The sequence below is a fragment of the Heteronotia binoei genome, chromosome 8 (assembly GCF_032191835.1).
Source record: "Heteronotia binoei isolate CCM8104 ecotype False Entrance Well chromosome 8, APGP_CSIRO_Hbin_v1, whole genome shotgun sequence".
Lineage (NCBI taxonomy): Eukaryota > Metazoa > Chordata > Lepidosauria > Squamata > Gekkonidae > Heteronotia > Heteronotia binoei.
In genome coordinates this window covers 125672167-125689259 of record NC_083230.1, presented here as the reverse complement: position 1 = coordinate 125689259, position 17093 = coordinate 125672167, and the positions used below count along the sequence as shown (strand labels likewise).

The 17093-nt window shown below is 52.2% G+C and overlaps 1 protein-coding gene across 1 annotated transcript; it reads right to left on the bottom strand.

Moving 5' to 3' along the window:
- Positions 1 to 329: 329 nt before the first annotated feature.
- Positions 330 to 16710, bottom strand: ASB13 (ankyrin repeat and SOCS box containing 13). Its single transcript, XM_060244624.1, is given in 7 exon segments — positions 330 to 371; positions 373 to 473; positions 1451 to 1642; positions 7492 to 7626; positions 10729 to 10879; positions 12471 to 12658; positions 16621 to 16710. Coding segments are annotated over 7 exon segments (837 nt in total). The 5' UTR covers positions 16664 to 16710; the 3' UTR covers positions 330 to 344.
- Positions 16711 to 17093: the final 383 nt, after the last annotated feature.

Here is a 17093-nt window from a genome sequence, read left to right as displayed (position 1 = left end):
CACCACTTCGCCAAACTGGTTAACAGAGTGAGCTGGGAGCCATCAAGTCAAGAACAAATAGCTACTCAGTCTCAATCCCAATTGTACCCAATTCAAGGCTAAGCATATTTTACAGGCATGAGACAAGAAATGCTGAAGTCCAGGGGGCCGTTTCAGCCTGCGGCAAAGTGCTATATTAATACTTGAGAATCAGGCTGCAACGGAGAACCTTAAACCCCCGGCAGCTTCACAGCAGGTACATCCATAGCATCAAAAAGGATGAGAGGTCTCCTAGGGAAGGTGACGGTACCCGAAAATTCTGAGCTGCCGGCTGCAGCTTCTCGACGGCACCTTTCCCTCAATCGTCACTGGTAGGAGAGGAAGTCGATAAAACCGTTGAGGAATCTGCAGCTGGCCGATCCTCTTCAGGGCCCGCGGGCCGAAGGCTCTCCGAAGGCTGAGGCGGCAGAGCTGGGAGAGCGTCAGGGGCGTCTCTGCAAAAGAGAAAGGGGGAGATGGCCCATCCAGTCCTGTGTTCTGTGTCACACAGTGGGCAAAACCCAGGTGCCATCAGGAGGTCCACCATCAGGGCCATAAGAACATAAGAGAAGCCATGCTGGATCAGGCCAGTGGCCCCTCCAGTCCAACCCTCTGTGTCACGTAAGAACATAAGAGAAGCCATGTTGGATCAGGCCAATGGCCCCTCCAGTCGAACCCTCTGTGTCACGTAAGAACATAAGAGAAGCCATGTTGGATCAGGCCAGTGGCCCCTCCAGTCCAACCCTCTGTGTCACGTAAGAACATAAGAGAAGCCATGTTGGATCAGGCCAATGGCCCATCCAGTCCAACCCTCTGTGTCACGTAAGAACATAAGAGAAGCCATGTTGCATCAGGCCAATGGCCCATCCAGTCCAACCCTCTGTGTCACGTAAGAACATAAGAGAAGCCATGTTGCATCAGGCCAATGGCCCATCCAGTCCAACACTCTGTGTCACGTAAGAACATAAGAGAAGCCATGTTGGATCAGGCCAATGGCCCATCCAGTCCAACCCTCTGTGTCACGTAAGAACATAAGAGAAGCCATGTTGGATCAGGCCAGTGGCCCCTCCAGTCCAACCCTCTGTGTCACGTAAGAACATAATAGAAGCCATGTTGGATTAGGCCAGTGGCCCCTCCAGTCCAACACTCTGTGTCACACAGTGGCCAAAAAACCCCAGGTGCCATCAGGAGGTCCATCAGAGGGCCAGAACTCCGGAAGCCCTCCCACTGTTGCGCCTCCCAAGCACCAAGAAGACAGAGCATCACTGCCCCAGACAGAGTGTCCCACCTATACCTTGTGGCTAATAGCCACTGATGGAGCTTTAATAACGTAACAAGCAACTGAGTGAAACACGACTGCAGATTCACTTTGACACACTCAAGGACATTATAGCGAACCACAGGGAAGCGTCTGGAGTTCCCCGCCACTCACTTTCATGATACTCAAAGCACTTCGCGGTGGGGCTGTTGCGCCAGCTGTAGTCAGCAGGTTTCTTTCCTCGATTGTCCCTGGCGTAGAGATTCCCTCCGAATTCCACCAGCATCTCCACCAGATCGGCGTTCTTCACTTTGGCGGCGTGGTGGAGGGCAGTCTCGTGAAGCTTGGCGGCGTTCACGTTGGCACCTGGCAACACAAAGGGGGAAACGAGGAGGAGGAGGAGGAAATTGGATTTATTAAAAAAAAAAAAGGTAAAGGCAGACTCTTGTGCAAGCACCGGTCGTTCCCGACTCGGGGGTGACGTCACATCACGATGTTTTCACAGCAGGCTTTTTACGGGGTGGTCTGCCCTTGCCTACCCCAGTCATCTACGCTTTTCCCCCAGCCAAGCTGGGGACTCATTTGACCGACCTCAGAAGGATGGAAGGCTGAGTCAACCTGGAGCCGGCTACCTGAACCCAGCTTCCAATGGGATCGAACTCAGGTCGTGAGCAGAAGGCTCTGACTGCAGTACTGGGGCTCTTCATTGGACTTATATCCCACCCTATACTCTGGATCTCAGTGTCTCAGAGCGGCCTACAAACTCCTTTACCTTCCCTCCCCCCCCCCCCATCCACAACAGACACCCTGTGAGGTGGGTGGAGCTGAGAGAGCTCTCCCAGAAGCTGCCCTTTCAAGCTACTGCATAAATTAGCTTCCTTCCTGAGCTAAGACAAAAATGGGCGAGCTGGAGGTTAAAAAATGGTGAGTTGGCTCACACTAACTCAGCTTAGAGGGAACACTGCTGTGGAGTAGGTGGGGCTGAAAGAGCTCTGAAAGAACAGGGACTGACCCATGATCACATGTGGAGGAAGCTGAGGCCTTCATGAGAACGTCAGAAGAGCCCTTTTGGGTCAGACCAGGTCCAGACTCCTGTCTCACACAGATGCCAATCAGTTCCTCTGGAAGGCCAACAACAGGGCAGAGAGGCCAAGGCCTTCATAAGAACATCAGAAGAGCCCTGCTGGATCAGACCAAGGAGGGTCCATCTAATCCAGCCTCCTGTCTCACACAGTGGACAACAACAGGGCAGAGAGGCTGAGGCCTTTAAAAGAACATCAGAAGAGCCCTGTTGGATCAGACCAGTGAGGGTCCATCTAGTCCAGCATCCTGTCTCACACAGTGGCCAGCCAGTTCCTCTGGAGGGCCAACAACAGGGCAGAGAGGCTGAGGCCTTCATAAGAACATCAAAAGAGCCCTGCTGGATCAGACCATGGAGGGTCCATCTAGTCCATCCTCCTGTCTCCCATAATGGCCAATCAGTTCCTCTGGAGGGCCAGCAACAGGGCAGAGAGGCCGAGGCCTTCCTTTGGTATTGCCTCTTGGCCCTGAGATTCAGAGGTCGGCTGCTTCTGAACATGGAAGTTCCTTCTACTCCCCATGGCTGGTAGCCACTAACAGACCACGAATCTCTCTAATCCCCTTTGAAAACTATCTACGCCTACAGCCATTACTACAGTCTCTGGCAGTGAATTCCACGTTTTAAGATGAGGCATACGATGTGGTGCATAGAAGCCAGTTTGACCATCAGCTACACAGAACAACGATGTAACAACAGGTAGCCGTGTGCACATCCATTGCAGCAAATGTAAACCCGGCTCTGGTGCAGGGCTTTTTTGGTAGCAGGACCTCCTTTGCCTATTAGGCCACACACCCCTGATGCAGCCAATCCTGCTGGAGCTTACAGCAGGCGCTGTACGAAGAGCCCTGTAAGGAATTCTAGCAGGACCTCCTTTGCCTATTAGGCCACACACCCCTGATGCAGCCAATCCTGCTGGAGCTTACAGCAGGCGCTGTACGAAGAGCCCTATAACCCAGAGTTCCCCAAACTCGCTCCCTACACCGCCCCGTGGCCCAGTTCTTTCCCTGTGGTCCGGGCGGAGGACGATCAGGGAGGGATACTGAGACTGCGTGCTGGCCAGGAGCTTTCCCCGCCCTCTCTGATGTTTCCAAACATCAGAGAGGGACGGAGTAAGGCTCCTGGCCAGCGCGCAGTCTCAGTATCACTCCCTGATCATCCCCACCCTCTCTGATGTTTCCGAACATCAGAGTGGGACAAGGGAAGGCTTCTGTCCAGCACGCAGTCTCAGTATCACTCCCTGATCGTCCCTGCCCTCTCTGATGTTTCCGAACATCAGAGAGGGACGGAGAAAGGCTCCTGGCCAGCGCGCAGTCTCAGTATCACTCCCTGATCGCCCCCGCCCTCTCTGATGTTTCCGAACATCAAAGTGGGACGAGGGAAGGCTTCTGTCCAGCACACAGTCTCAGTATCACTCCCTGATCGTCCCTGCCCTCTCTGATGTTTCCAAACATCAGAGTGGGACAAGGGAAGGCTTCTAGCCAGCACACAGTCTCAGTATCACTCCCTGATCGTCCCTGCCCTCTCTGATGTTTCCGAACATCAGAGAGGGACGGAGTAAGGCTCCTGGCCAGCGCGCAGTCTCAGTATCACTCCCTGATCATCCCCACCCTCTCTGATGTTTCCGAACATCAGAGTGGGACAAGGGAAGGCTTCTGTCCAGCACACAGTCTCAGTATCACTCCCTGATCGTCCCTGCCCTCTCTGATGTTTCCAAACATCAGAGTGGGATAAGGGAAAGCTTCTAGCCAGCACGCAGTCTCAGTATCACTCCCTGATCGTCCCTGCCCTCTCTGATGTTTCCGAACATCAGAGAGGGACGGAGTAAGGCTCCTGGCCAGCGCGCAGTCTCAGTATCACTCCCTGATCATCCCCACCGTCTCTGATGTTTCCGAACATCAGAGTGGGACGAGGGAAGGCTTCTGGCCAGCACACAGTCTCAGTATCACTCCCTGATCGTCCCTGCCCTCTCTGATGTTTCCGAACATCAGAGTGGGACGAGGGAAGGCTTCTAGTCTCAGTATCACTCCCTGATCGTTCCTGCGCTCTCTGATGTTTCCCAACATTAGAGTGGGACAAGGCTTCTGGCCAGCACACAGTCTCAGTATCGCTCCCTGATCGTCCCTGCCCTCTCTGATGTTTCTGAACGGGGAAAGGCTTCTGGCCAGCACGCAGTCTCAGTATCGCTCCCTGATCGTCTCTGCCCTCTCTGATGTTTCTGAACGGGGGAAGGCTTCTGGCCAGCACGCAGTCTCAGTATCACTCCCTGAACGTCCCTGCCCTCTCTGATGTTTCCGAACATCAGAGAGGGATGAGGGAAGGCTTCTGGCCAGCACACAGTCTCAGTATTGCTCCCTGATCGTCCCTGCCCTCTCTGATGTTTCCGAACGGGGGAAGGCTTCTGGCCAGCACGCAATCTCAGTATCACTTCCTGATCGTCCCTGCCCTCTCTGATGTTTCCGAACAGGGGAAGGCTTCTGGCCAGCACGCAGTCTCAGTATCACTCCCTGATCGTCCCTGCCCTCTCTGATGTTTCCGAACAGGGGAAGGCTTCTGGCCAGCACACAGTCTCAGTATCGCTCCCTGATCGTCCCTGCCCTCTCTGATGTTTCCGAACAGGGGAAGGCTTCTGGCCAGCACGCAGTCTCAGTATCGCTCCCTGATCATCCCCGCCCTCTCTGATGTTTCCAAACATCAGAGAGGGATGAGGGAAGGCTTCTGGCCAGCGCACAGTCTCTGGCGCGCTCTCTGAGTGCTACAGGCGGTGGCGGTGGAGTGGGGAGCAGAGACTGGAGCACAGCGCGGCGTACAGCGCCAAAGATAAATAGAGAAGGGAGAGGCGGGGGCTGTTGGGCTGCCCCTGGCGACCCAGCATTGAGGCCTGCGTGGCCCGGTATTGGGCCGCGACCCTGCAAATGGGAAAGGCTGCTGTAAACTCTTGGCGGATTGGCTACATCAGGGGGGTGTAGCCTAGTAAGCAAAGGAGTTCCCGCTACAAAAAAAGCCCTGCTCTCTCGGCACCTTAAAGATGCACAGATTTTTATTCCAGCACAAGCTTTCATGGCCTATTGCCTCCTGGTTAGACAAAGTTGGCTCTAGTTCACGAAAGGTTACATTCAAATAAAAAACTGGGTTAATCTTTAAGGCGTCACAAGAGTTCGGTTTACAGCAAAACCAAGTGCAGCGTTCGCAACAGCAGTTCCCAGAACGGCATCGAATCCCAGATCCACGACACCTTTTTCTGCTTGAGTCCAGCACACAAACAACTCAGAGTCCATCCGTTGTTGGGTTCGCAGTTCGGTTCACGTTACGCCTTGGAATTCGTTGACCTCTTTGTGGGTGGGAAGAAGTCTCACAGGGGTGGTCTCAGCCAAGGGGCAACAGGGGCAGCTGCACTGGGGGGGGGGCGACCTGTCCATGGCCCCACCCCCTCCTCAACAGAGAGGAGAGAAGAAGAAGTAGAAAAAGAATTGGATTTATACCTAGGGCTGCCAATCTCCAGGTGGGGCCAGGGGATCCCCCTGTTTGGAGGCCATCAGAAAGTGGGAGGGGAAACGTCTGCTGGGCACTCCATTATTCCCTACGGAAACCGATTCCCATAGGGTATAATGGAGAATTGATCTGCCGGTATTTGGGGCTCTGGGAGGGCTGTTTTTTGAGGTAGAGGCATCAAATTTGCAGCATAGCATTCAGTGCTTCTCCTCAAAATACCCTCCAGGTTTAAAAACGATTGGACCAGGGGGTCCAATTCTATGAGCCTCCAAAGAAGGTTCCTCTATCCATTATTTCCAATGGAGGCATTTAAAAGGTGTGCGGTCCCTTGAAATGAGATGGCCAGAACTCCCTTTGGAATTCAAGTATGCTTGTTGCCACTTTGCTCCTAGCTCCACCCCCAAAGTGGAGAGCCATCTTGGTGTAGTGGTTAAGTGTGCACTCTTATCTAGGAGAACCAGGTTTGATTCCCCACTCCTCCACTTGCAGCTGCTGGAATGGCCTTGGGTCAGCCATAGCTCTGGCAGAGGTTGTCCTTGAAAGGGCAGCTGCTGTGAGAGCCCTCTCCAGCCCCACCCACCTCACAGGGTGTCTGTTGTGGGGGAAGAAGGGAAAGGAGATTGTGAGCTGCTCTGAGACTCTGTCCTTGAAAGGGCAGCTGCTGTGAGAGCCCTCTCAGCCCCACCCACCTCACAGGGTGTCTGTTGTGGGGGAGGAAGGGAAAGGAGATTGTGAGCTGCTCTGTGACTCTTCGGAGTGGAGGGCGGGATATAAATCCAATATCTTCATCTACCTCACAGGGTGTCTGTTGTGGGGGAGGAAGGGAAAGGAGATTGTGAGCCCCTCTGAGACTCTTTGGAGTGGAGGGCAGGATATAAATCCAATATCTTCATCTACCTCACAGGGTGTCTGTTGTGGGGGAGGAAGGGAAAGGAGATTGTGAGCCGCTCTGAGATTCTTCGGAGTGGAGGGCGGGATATAAATCCAATATCTTCTTCTTCTTCTAAGTCTCCTGGCTCCACCCCCAAAGTCCCCAGGTATTTAATTGGACTTGGCAACCCTATTTATATCCTGCCCTGTACTCTGAATCTCAGAGTCTCAGAGTGGTCACAATCTCTTTTACCTTCCCCCTGTGAGGTAGGTGGGGCTGAGAGAGCTCTGACAGAAGCTGCCCTTTTCAAGGACAACTCTTGCGAGAGCTAGGGCTGACCCAAGGTCACACCAGCTGGTGCAAGTGGACGAGGAATCAAACCTGGTTCTCCCAGATGAGAGTTTGCGTGCTTAACCACTACACCAAACTGACTCTCAAGAAGAAGACCATAGATTTATACCCCGCTCTTCCCTCTGAATCAGAGTCTCAGAGTGGTCACAGTCTCCTTTACCTTCCTCCCCCAACAACACGCACCCTGTGAGGTGGGCGGGGCTGAGAGAGCTCTGACAGAAGCTTCCCTTTCAAGGACAGCTCTGCAAGAGGTATGGCTGACTCAAGGCCATTCCAACAGCTGCAAGTGGACGAGTGGGGAATCAAACCCAGTTCTCCCAGATGAGACTCCGCATGCTTAACCGCTACACCCAACTGACCCTTGATGTCCAGCTCTATGTTTTGCTGATTCTGAGCCTGCGGAAGAGGAAAAAAGTCTCGCACCTGCGTTGAGCAACACTTTCACGCAATCCAGGTGCTCTCTGGCACAGGCCACGTGCAAAGGGGTTCCAAAATGGCAGTCGTGGGCTTCCAGGTTCGCTCCCACATCGATGAGAAGTTGTACGCAGTCGGCGCTGCCTTAAGCAAGGAAAGAGGAGACCAAAATTAACAAAGAGCATCAAAAGACACAGATGGGCCTATGGAGAGAAGCAGGGGTGGAATTCTAGCAGGAGCTCCTTTGTATATTAGGCCACGCACCCCTGATGTAGGTAGCCAATGGTCCAAGAGCTTACAAGGCTCTTTTTATAAGCTCTTGCAGGATTGGCTACATGAGGTGTGTGTAGCCTAATATGCAAAGGAGCTCCTGCTAGAATTCCTGCTAGAGAGAAGGAAGGCACCGCCCACACCTGCTCTACAAGCCTGCAAGACTCAAGAAACAGGGATGCCAGCCTCCAGGAGGGACCTGGAGAACCCCCAGAATTACAGCTCATCTCCAGACTGCAGAGATCAGTTCCCCAGGAGAAAACGGAAGCATTAGAGCCTGCGTTAGAGGCTGAATTAGATGCTGCGTTAGAGGCTGGATTCTATCGCTTTATAACGGGAGTGGCTGAACTGTGGCTCAGGAGCCTCTTTCACATGAATTGTGTGGCTCGCAAAGCCCCCACCGCCCTGTTGGCTGGCTTGGAGGAGGCATTTGGTGTCGTGGTGAAGTGTGCAGACTCTTTATGTGGGAGAAATGGGTTTGATTGCGAGCCGCTCTGAGACTCTTCGGAGTGGAGGGCGGGATATAAATCCAATATCTTCATCTACCTCACAGGGTGTCTGTTGTGGGGGAGGAAGGGAAAGGAGATTGTGAGCTACTCTGAGACTCTTCGGAGTGGAGGGCGGGATATAAATCCAATATCTTCATCTACCTCACAGGTTGTCTGTTGGGGGGAGGAAGGGAAAGGAGATTGTGAGCCGCTCTGAGACTCTTCGGAGTGGAGGGCGGGATATAAATCCAATATCTTCATCTACCTCACAGGGTGTCTGTTGTGGGGGAGGAAGGGAAAGGAGATTGTGAGCCGCTCTGAGACTCTTCGGAGTGGAGGGCGGGATATAAATCCAATATCTTCATCTACCTCACAGGTTGTCTGTTGGGGGGAGGAAGGGAAAGGAGATTGTGAGCCGCTCTGAGACTCTTCGGAGTGGAGGGCGGGATATAAATCGAATATCTTCATCTACTTCACAGGGTGTCTGTTGTGGAGGGGAGGAAGGTAAAGGAGATTGTGAGCCGCTCTGAGACTCTTCGGAGTGGAGGGCGGGATATAAATCCAATATCTTCATCTACCTCACAGGGTGTCTGTTGTGGGGGGGAGGAAGGTAAAGGAGATTGTGAGCCGCTCTGAGACTCTGATTCAGAGAGAAGGGCGGGGTACAAAGCTGCAGTCTTCTTCTTCTTCTTTTGTCTCTTTTAATCACTGCTCCAAGCCAAGTCAGCTAGCGGCTTGGAGAATACATTTAAAGTTAAAGCTGCTTTCTCTCCAACTCTACCTTCTTCCTCCCACCATCCATTTTCCTTCCTTCCTTCCTTCCCTCCCTCCCTCCAACATCTGACATTCATGTCTTGTGACTCTCAAACATCTGTGTGCTTTCTACGCCAAGCGAGTTTAACCACCCCTGCTTTATAACCCGCTTTGGTCCCTGTCCTTCAGTCACAAATTTCTGGGAGTCTCCCAACTTGGAGTCGGCAACCCTACCTCTCCCTACCTCCACCAGTGCCCGGGGGTGTGGACGCCCTACTCAAGACATCCATATTGTTGTGGATATGCACAGAAGTGGCTGGCCAGAGAGAGGCTCCAAATCATTTAGTAAAACATTTCCCTTCCTCAGGAACACAGATTTCCGGACATCAAAGCGACAGTTCTCGGAAAAAGTTTCAGTTTGTTTATTTCAAATAAATAAATAAATTTTGAGCCTGTGGGCACCCTTGGGTTTCTGACACGGTGTGGCAACCATAGCCACAAAATGGCTGCCACAGAAGAAGACTGTAGATTTATACCCCGCCGTTCTCCCTGAATCAGAGACTCAGAGCGGCTCACAGTCTCCTATCTCTTCTCCCGCCACGACAGACACCCTGTGAGGTGGGTAGGGCTCAGAGAGCTCTGACAGAAGCTGCCCTTTCGTGGACAACTCCTGCGATAGCTGGGGCTGACCCAAGGCCATTCCAGCAGCTCCAAGCTGAGGAGTGGGGAATCAAAACCTGTTCTCCCAGATAGGAGTTCCACGCACTTCACCACTACACCAAACTGGCTCTCACTTAAGACAGCCAGTTTGGTGTAGTGGTGAAGTGTGCGTGGATTCTTATCTGGGAGAACCAAGTTTGATTCCCCACTGTCCTTGAAAGGGAAGCTTCTGTCAGAGCTCTCTCGGCCCCACCCAGCTCACAGGGTGTCTGTTGTGGGGGAGGAAGGTAAAGGAGACTGTGACCACTCTGAGATTCTCATTCAGAGAGAAGGGCAGGGTATAAATCTACAATCTTCTTCTTGAGAGCTAGTTTGGTACAGTGGTTGAGTGCATGGACTCTTATTCAAGAGAACCGCGTTTACTGCCCCCCTCCTCCACTTGCAGCTGCTGGCATGGCCTTGGGTCAGCCAGAGCTCTCTTATCTGGGAGAACCAGGTTGGATTCCCCACTCCTACACTTGCAGCTGCTGCAATGGCCTTGGGTCAGCCAGAGCTCTCTTATCTGGGAGAACCAGGTTGGTTTCCCCACTCCTCCAGTTGCAGCTGCTGCAATGGCCTTGGGTCAGCCAGAGCTCTCTTATCTGGGAGAACCAGGTTGGATTCCCCACTCCTCCAGTTGCAGCTGCTGGAATGGCCTTGGGTCAGCCAGAGCTCTAGCAGAGGTTGTCCTTGCAAGGGCAGCTGCTGGGAGAGCCCTCTCAGCCTCACCCCCCTCACAGGGTGTCTGTTGTGGGGGGAGAAGATACAGGAGATGGTGAGCCGCTCTGAGTCTCTGATTCAGAGAGAAGGGCAGGGCATAAATCTGCAATTCTTCTTCTTCTTCTTACTGGAGGCACTCAGCAAACTGAAGCCACTCTTCAGAGTGGTGTCATCACGTCAGGGACGTCATATGACATCCCTGCCCATCCCAAGGAACGTCCTCCAAATCCCCCTGCTGGATGGCAACCCAGCACTTGCAGTGGGATGAACTGTCAGCTCCCCCTACCAAGCTGGGAGGACTGCCCCCTCTACTTACCATTCATGCAGGCCTCGTGGAGGGGGGAGGCCGTGTAGAGGGGTGGGTTGACCTTCGCCCCGTGGGAGAGCAAGACTTTCACGCACTCGATGCTCCCTGAGGCACAGGCGTCGCAGAGCGGGGTGCTGCCGTCAATGTTTCTGGCATCCACCTGGGGTGACAGGAAAGACCTGTCAGCAATATTGTAAAGGGCTCCGTCGAGGCTGGGCGAGCGGGCGTCCATGGGGCCAATGAGGTTCGACATGGCCAAGGGCAAAGTGAGGCACCTCAGGGCCATAAATTCTAACTAGAAATACAAGTTGATGGGGGTGTGAACTGGAGGAGACTGACCAAGAGAGATATCTTGACCGCTACACCCAACTGGCTCAACTGGTTTACAGTCTGATGTGCGTTGCGTTTTTTTCCTACTTTTGTGCCCCCCAACATTTTTGAGCCTGTGGGCACCTTTGGAATTCTCACACAGCATGGTGGTCACAGCCACAAAATGGCCGCCACAGCAGAAGGAGCAGCCAGCCACAAAATGGCTGCTGCAGCTTACCTCCAGCTCACAGTGAAGAGCCCTGTGCTCCAGGGGCTGCTGTTGCCAGAGGCATGTTTTCACAAAATCTTCACAGCCAATAAAATTTCTAGTGGCCAGTCAGAAGCCTTACTGGACAAGAATCACACCTGGCCCCACCCACTTTCTGAAAACACTTGGCAGGGACCAGGAAATGTGTCGGGTACCATGGTGCCCACAAGCATTATGTTGGGAACCCCTGATGAAGGAGGAGAAGAAGGAAGAAAGAAGAAGGAGGAGAAAGAAGAAAGGAGAAGAAGAAGAAGAGGAGGAAGAGGGGAGGAGGACAATGAGGAGAAGGAGGAAGAGAAAGAAGAAAGGAGAAGAAGAAGAGGAGGGGGAGAGGGAGGACAAGGAGGAGATGAGGGGGAGGGGAGTCGGAGAAGCAAGAGAAGAGTTGGAGGAGAACAATGCGGAGGAGAAAGAAGAAAGGAGAAGAAGAAGAGGAGGGGGAGAGGGAGGACAAAGAGGAGGAGATGAGGGGGAGGGAGAGGGGAGGAGGAGAAGGAGGAGGACAATGAGGAGGAGGAGGAGAAAGAAGAAAAGAGAAGAAGAGGAGGGAGGAGTGGAAGGACAAGAAGGAGGAGATGAGGAGGAGGAGGAGGGAAGGAGAAGAGGTGGAGGAGGACAATGAGGAGACGGAGGAGGAGAAAGAAGAAGGGAGAAGAGGAGGGGAGAGGGAGGACAAGGAGGAGGAGGAGATGAGGAGAAGGGGGAGGAGAGATGAGGAGAAGAGGTGGAAGAGGACAATGAAGAGAAGGAGGAGGAAAAAGAAGGAGAAAAAAAAGAGGAGGGGGAGAGGGAGGACAAGGAGGATGAAGAGATGAGGAGGAGGGGGAGGGTTGGAGGAGAAGAGGAGAGGGAGGAAAAGAAGAGGAGGATGAGAAAGAAGGAAGAGAAGGAGAAGAAGGAGAAGAAGAAATGGATTTATACCTTGCCGTTCACTCAGAGCGGCTTACACTCTCCTTCCCTTCCCCTACAACAGACACCCTGTGAAGTAGGTGAGGCTGAGAACATAAGAACATAAGAGAAGCCATGTTGGATCAGGCCAATGGTCCATCCAGTCCAACACTCTGTGTCACACAGTGGCCAAAAAAAAATTATATATATATATATATATATATATACACACACACACACACACACACACACCCCGACCCGACCCCTTCCTTTTGCAGCCACCCACCTGGGCTCCAGCAGCCAGCAGGAGTTTCACGCACTGGGTCTGGCCACGCAGGCTGGCCTCGTGGAGGGGCGTGATGGAGTCAAAGGTCACCAGATTGACGCAGGCGCCGTTCTCGATCAGCTGCTGCAGCTCCAGGATCTCTCCGCCCCGAGCTGCTTCGTGAACCGGAGTCCGGTCAGCCCAGAAACCTGGACGGGAAGCACAGACATTTCTCAAAAGCGACGCAAAACCCCAGGAGGCAGGGGTCATTTTGCAGAAAACCAGGTGGTGGAACTCATTAGCATAACTCAATAGATTATGCTGCCCAGGGCTTTTTTGTAGGAAAAGCCCAGCGGGAACTCATTTGCATATTAGGGCACACCCCCTGAAATCACCATCATCTCACGCAGGTCTTTTTGTGGGAGAAGCCCAGCAGGAACTCATCTGCGTGTTAGGCCACCCCCCCCCCCGAGATCACCATCGTCTCACGCAGGTCTTTTTGTAGGAAAAGCCCAGCAGGAACTCATTTGCATATTAGGGCACACGCCGGCATTACCATCGTCTCACGCGGGTCTTTTTGTAGGAGAAGCCCAGCAGGAACTCATCTGCATATTAGGCCACAACCCCTGACATCACCATCGCCTCACGCGGGTCTTTGTGTAGGGAACGCCCAGCGGGAACTCATTTGCATATTAGGCCACACCCCCTGATATCACGGTTGTAGGGAGTTCAGAATGGCCATTATTAAGAGTATGACAGAATGATGTGTTAAGGTTGGTCATTTGGCTTTCGAAAAAGCTGTCCACAGTGGAACGTGGTTCAACCTAGCGATCACATGAGGTGATTTTTACCTTAGAAGCCGACGTCTTTGGTCGGACTCCTCGAGTGTTTGTGAGAAAGGAGGAGGTTCTTTCACCCCTCTGGAATTGAGAATTTCTTCAGGAGTCGACTGATCAGAATGGATTTTCTTGGATTAAATATGTGCGGGATTTCATTTGAAAGTGTTTTCTATCGCCTGAATTGAGAATGTTCAATATATAAACTTTAATCTCTAAACCATAAATGACTTGGGTTTTGTTTTTTCTTGTCACAGTTGGTTTTTGTTTGTTTTCCCACCTGGGAATTGGCAAACCTAATTTAAAATAGCAATCTTTTAACGTTTCTACGTACCCACGGCTTAGCACTTTATTCTTTCCGTGGGGTGGGGGCGGCTGTGGGGGGCTAGTGAATGAAAGGGTTGAAGCAAACAGCCCGCCCGGCTGTGAGAAGACTGTAATGATTTATTTTTGTTCTTTGGCTCAGATACCAAGAGCAGTGCTACGGGTGTCACGTTCTTATGACAACGGGCACCATGTGGTTTTGTTAGGAGGCACATGGCATGAGGGCAAAGGAGGACACGAGAAAGTGAGCGGGGATCCGCTGTCTGATGTTTTGCACAGAGCTGGTGGTAAACACAGGAGAGAGAAAGAAACCCAGGACGCGCGCACAGCCACTGTGCTGATTGAACAGGCAACATTGGAAGTCTGTTGGAACCTGTCTTGTCACATCTGTCCACCGGTAAAGGCCTAAAAAGCACCGATCGGGTTTAGTAACAATGTAAGGCTATGTCCAGCCTTCTCTGAGTGAAAAGGAAAACTAGAGTCGAAGAAATGGATTCGTTGTGGACACACTTTGGTGGGCTTGAGTTCACTTTGATCTGATGCAAAAGATAGATAGAAAATTTTGTAGAAGAGGTGCCACAGCTCATTAGCACAACTCCTTTGCATAACTCATAAGAACATAAGAGAAGCCATGTTGGATCAGGCCAGTGGCCCATCCAGTCCAGCACTTTGTGTCACATAAGAACAGAAGAGAAGGCATGTTGGATCAGGCTAATGGCCCATCCAGTCCAACACTCTGTGTCACATAAGAACATAAGAGAAGCCGTGTTGGATCAGGCCAGTGGCCTATCAAAGTCCAACACTCTGTGTCACATAAGAACATAAGAGAAGCCCTGTTGGATCAGGCCAATGGCCCATCCAGTCCAACACTCTGTGTCACATAAGAACATAAGAGAAGCCGTGTTGGATCAGGCCAGTGGCCCATCCAGCCCAACACTCTGTGTCACATAAGAACGTAAGAGAAGCCATGTTGGATCAGGCCAATGGCCCCTCCAGTCCAGCCCTCTGTGTCACACAGTGGCCAATATATGTGTGTGTGTGTGTGTGTGTGTATATATATATATATATATATATATATATATATATATATATATACACACACACACAAACGCACACATACATATACACACACATACACACACACACACACACACACACACACACACACACACATATATACATACTGTGGCTAAAAGCCACTGATGGACCTCTGCTCCATATTTTTATCCAATTCATTTGCATATCCCCCTGACATCACCAGAACATGTACTAAAGTATATCAGCTCAGCATCTCCCTTCAAATGCTTCTTGAATTATAATTGCCATAATAAAATCTTACTCCCATCATACTTTCCCAGTTACTTTCTCCTATGTGGCCACAGTGGCATGAAGAAGGGTTCCATCTGTCTGCTTTTTGCCTTTTGGTTATTTTCCCATTTTTTTTGTGGGGAAAAATATTAGAAAGTTTGTCAAATCTCAAGCAAAATTCTCACCGGGGGGGGGGGGGTTGAGCAATGGAGCCCAGAAGCAAGGGTATTTGGGGGGGGGGGCAGAAAGAGCACAGTAAAAATTTAGAGGTTCTGGAGCTCCGCTCTTGTGAGCTCCTGCCCAAAATGAAGGATGGACGGATAGATGGCTGAACTGAAGAAGAACTGCAGATTTATACCCCGCCCTTCTCTCTGAATCAGAGACTCAGAGCGGCTTACAATCTCCCATGTCTTCTCTCCCCACAACAGACACCCTGTGAGGGGGGTGGGGCTGAAAGGGCTCTCCCAGCAGCTGCCCTTTCATGGACAACCTCTGCCAGAGCTATGGCTCACCCAAGGCCATTCCAGCAGGTGCAAGTGGAGGAGTGGGGAATCAAACCCGGTTCTCCCAGATAAGAGTCGGCACACTTAACCACTACACCAAACTGGCTCTCTGGAGACATTGGGGTGGAGCCAGGAACAAGGGTGTGACAAGCATCATTGAACTCCAAAGGGAGTTCTGGCCATCACATTTAAAGGGAGCGTGCACCTTTTAAATGCTTTGCCTCCATTGGAACCAATGAAGGACAGGGGCACCTTCTTTGGGGGCTCATAAAATTAGACCCCCTGGTCCAATCTTTTTGAAACTCGGAGGATGTTTGGAGGAGAGGTGATGGATGCTATGCTGAAAATGTGGTGCCTCCTTTAAAAAAAACAAACAGCCACCCCCCCCCCCCCGAGCCCCAGAAACCCACACATCAATTCTCCATTGTTATACCCTATCGGAATTGGTTTCCATCAGGAAGAATGGAGTGCCCAGCAGACATTTCCCTCCTCTCCTGATTTCTGATGACCCTCCAAACCGGGATCCCCCGCCCCCACCTGGGGATTGGCAACCCCAGCGCCTCCCTCTGCAGTCTGCGCCCCCTCCTAGGGTTGCCGAGTCCAATTCAAGAAATATCTGGGGACTTTGGGGGTGGAGCCAGGAGACTTTGTGGGTGGAGCCAGGAGACATTAGGGGTGGAGCCAAGATCAAGGCTGTGACAAGCATCATTGAACTCCAAAGGGAGTTCTGGCCATCACATTTAAAGGGACGGCACACCTTTTCAATGCCTTCCTTTCATAGGAAATAATGAAGGATAGGGGCACCTTCTTTGGGGGCTCACAGAATTGGACCCCTTGGTCCAATCTTTTTGAAACTTGGAGGGTACTTTGGGGAGAGGCACTAGATGCTATACTGAAAATTTGGTGCCTTTACCTCAAAAAACAGCCCCCCCAGAGCCCCACGGATCAATTCTTCATTATTTTCTATGGGAATATATCTCCCTAGGGAATAATAAGAGTTCCCAGCAGACATTTCCCTCCCCTCCCCCCCCCTTTCTGATGACCCTGAAGCGGGGGGAGGGCCTCCAAACCGGGGGATCCCCTGCCCCCACCTGGGGATTGGCAACCCTACCCTCTCCCCCAAACACCAGCCACCCTCTTTCCCTCTCAGGCCCCGCCCTTCCCCTCCTCTCTCGCCCAGCCCCACAGACCCTCACTCACCAATCTCGCCCAGCAAGGAGCCGCTGGACATCGGCCTCTCCATGGCAAGCCGGCCTTGAACTACAAGTCCCAGCAGCGCCCTGCGCCCAGGAAGAGCGGGAGGAGGGGCGGAGAAGAGCCCCGGCCCAGCCGCTCGCGCCTATTGTTCCAGGAGACGTCAGAGCCCAGCGGCGTCGCAAAGCCTGCCGGGAGTTGTAGTTCACAGGGCCGAATCCCGGACTGAAACCAGAGGCGAGATCTCTGTTTGGACTCCGGATGGGCAAGGCAGGCTCCACTGCGCAGACTCCGGGACATATTAATTTCCAACGCAACGTGCGTTCAGTTTGTTGTTTATTTCTGCTCGTTCCTTCTTGCATATCTTTCTTTCTGCACAGCTCTCCTATTCATACAGGTTGCTCTTTGCTAACTGCATTGCGTTGCCAACTCCAGGTTAGGGAATTCCTGGAGGTTTCGGGGGTTGGTATGGGGGAGGG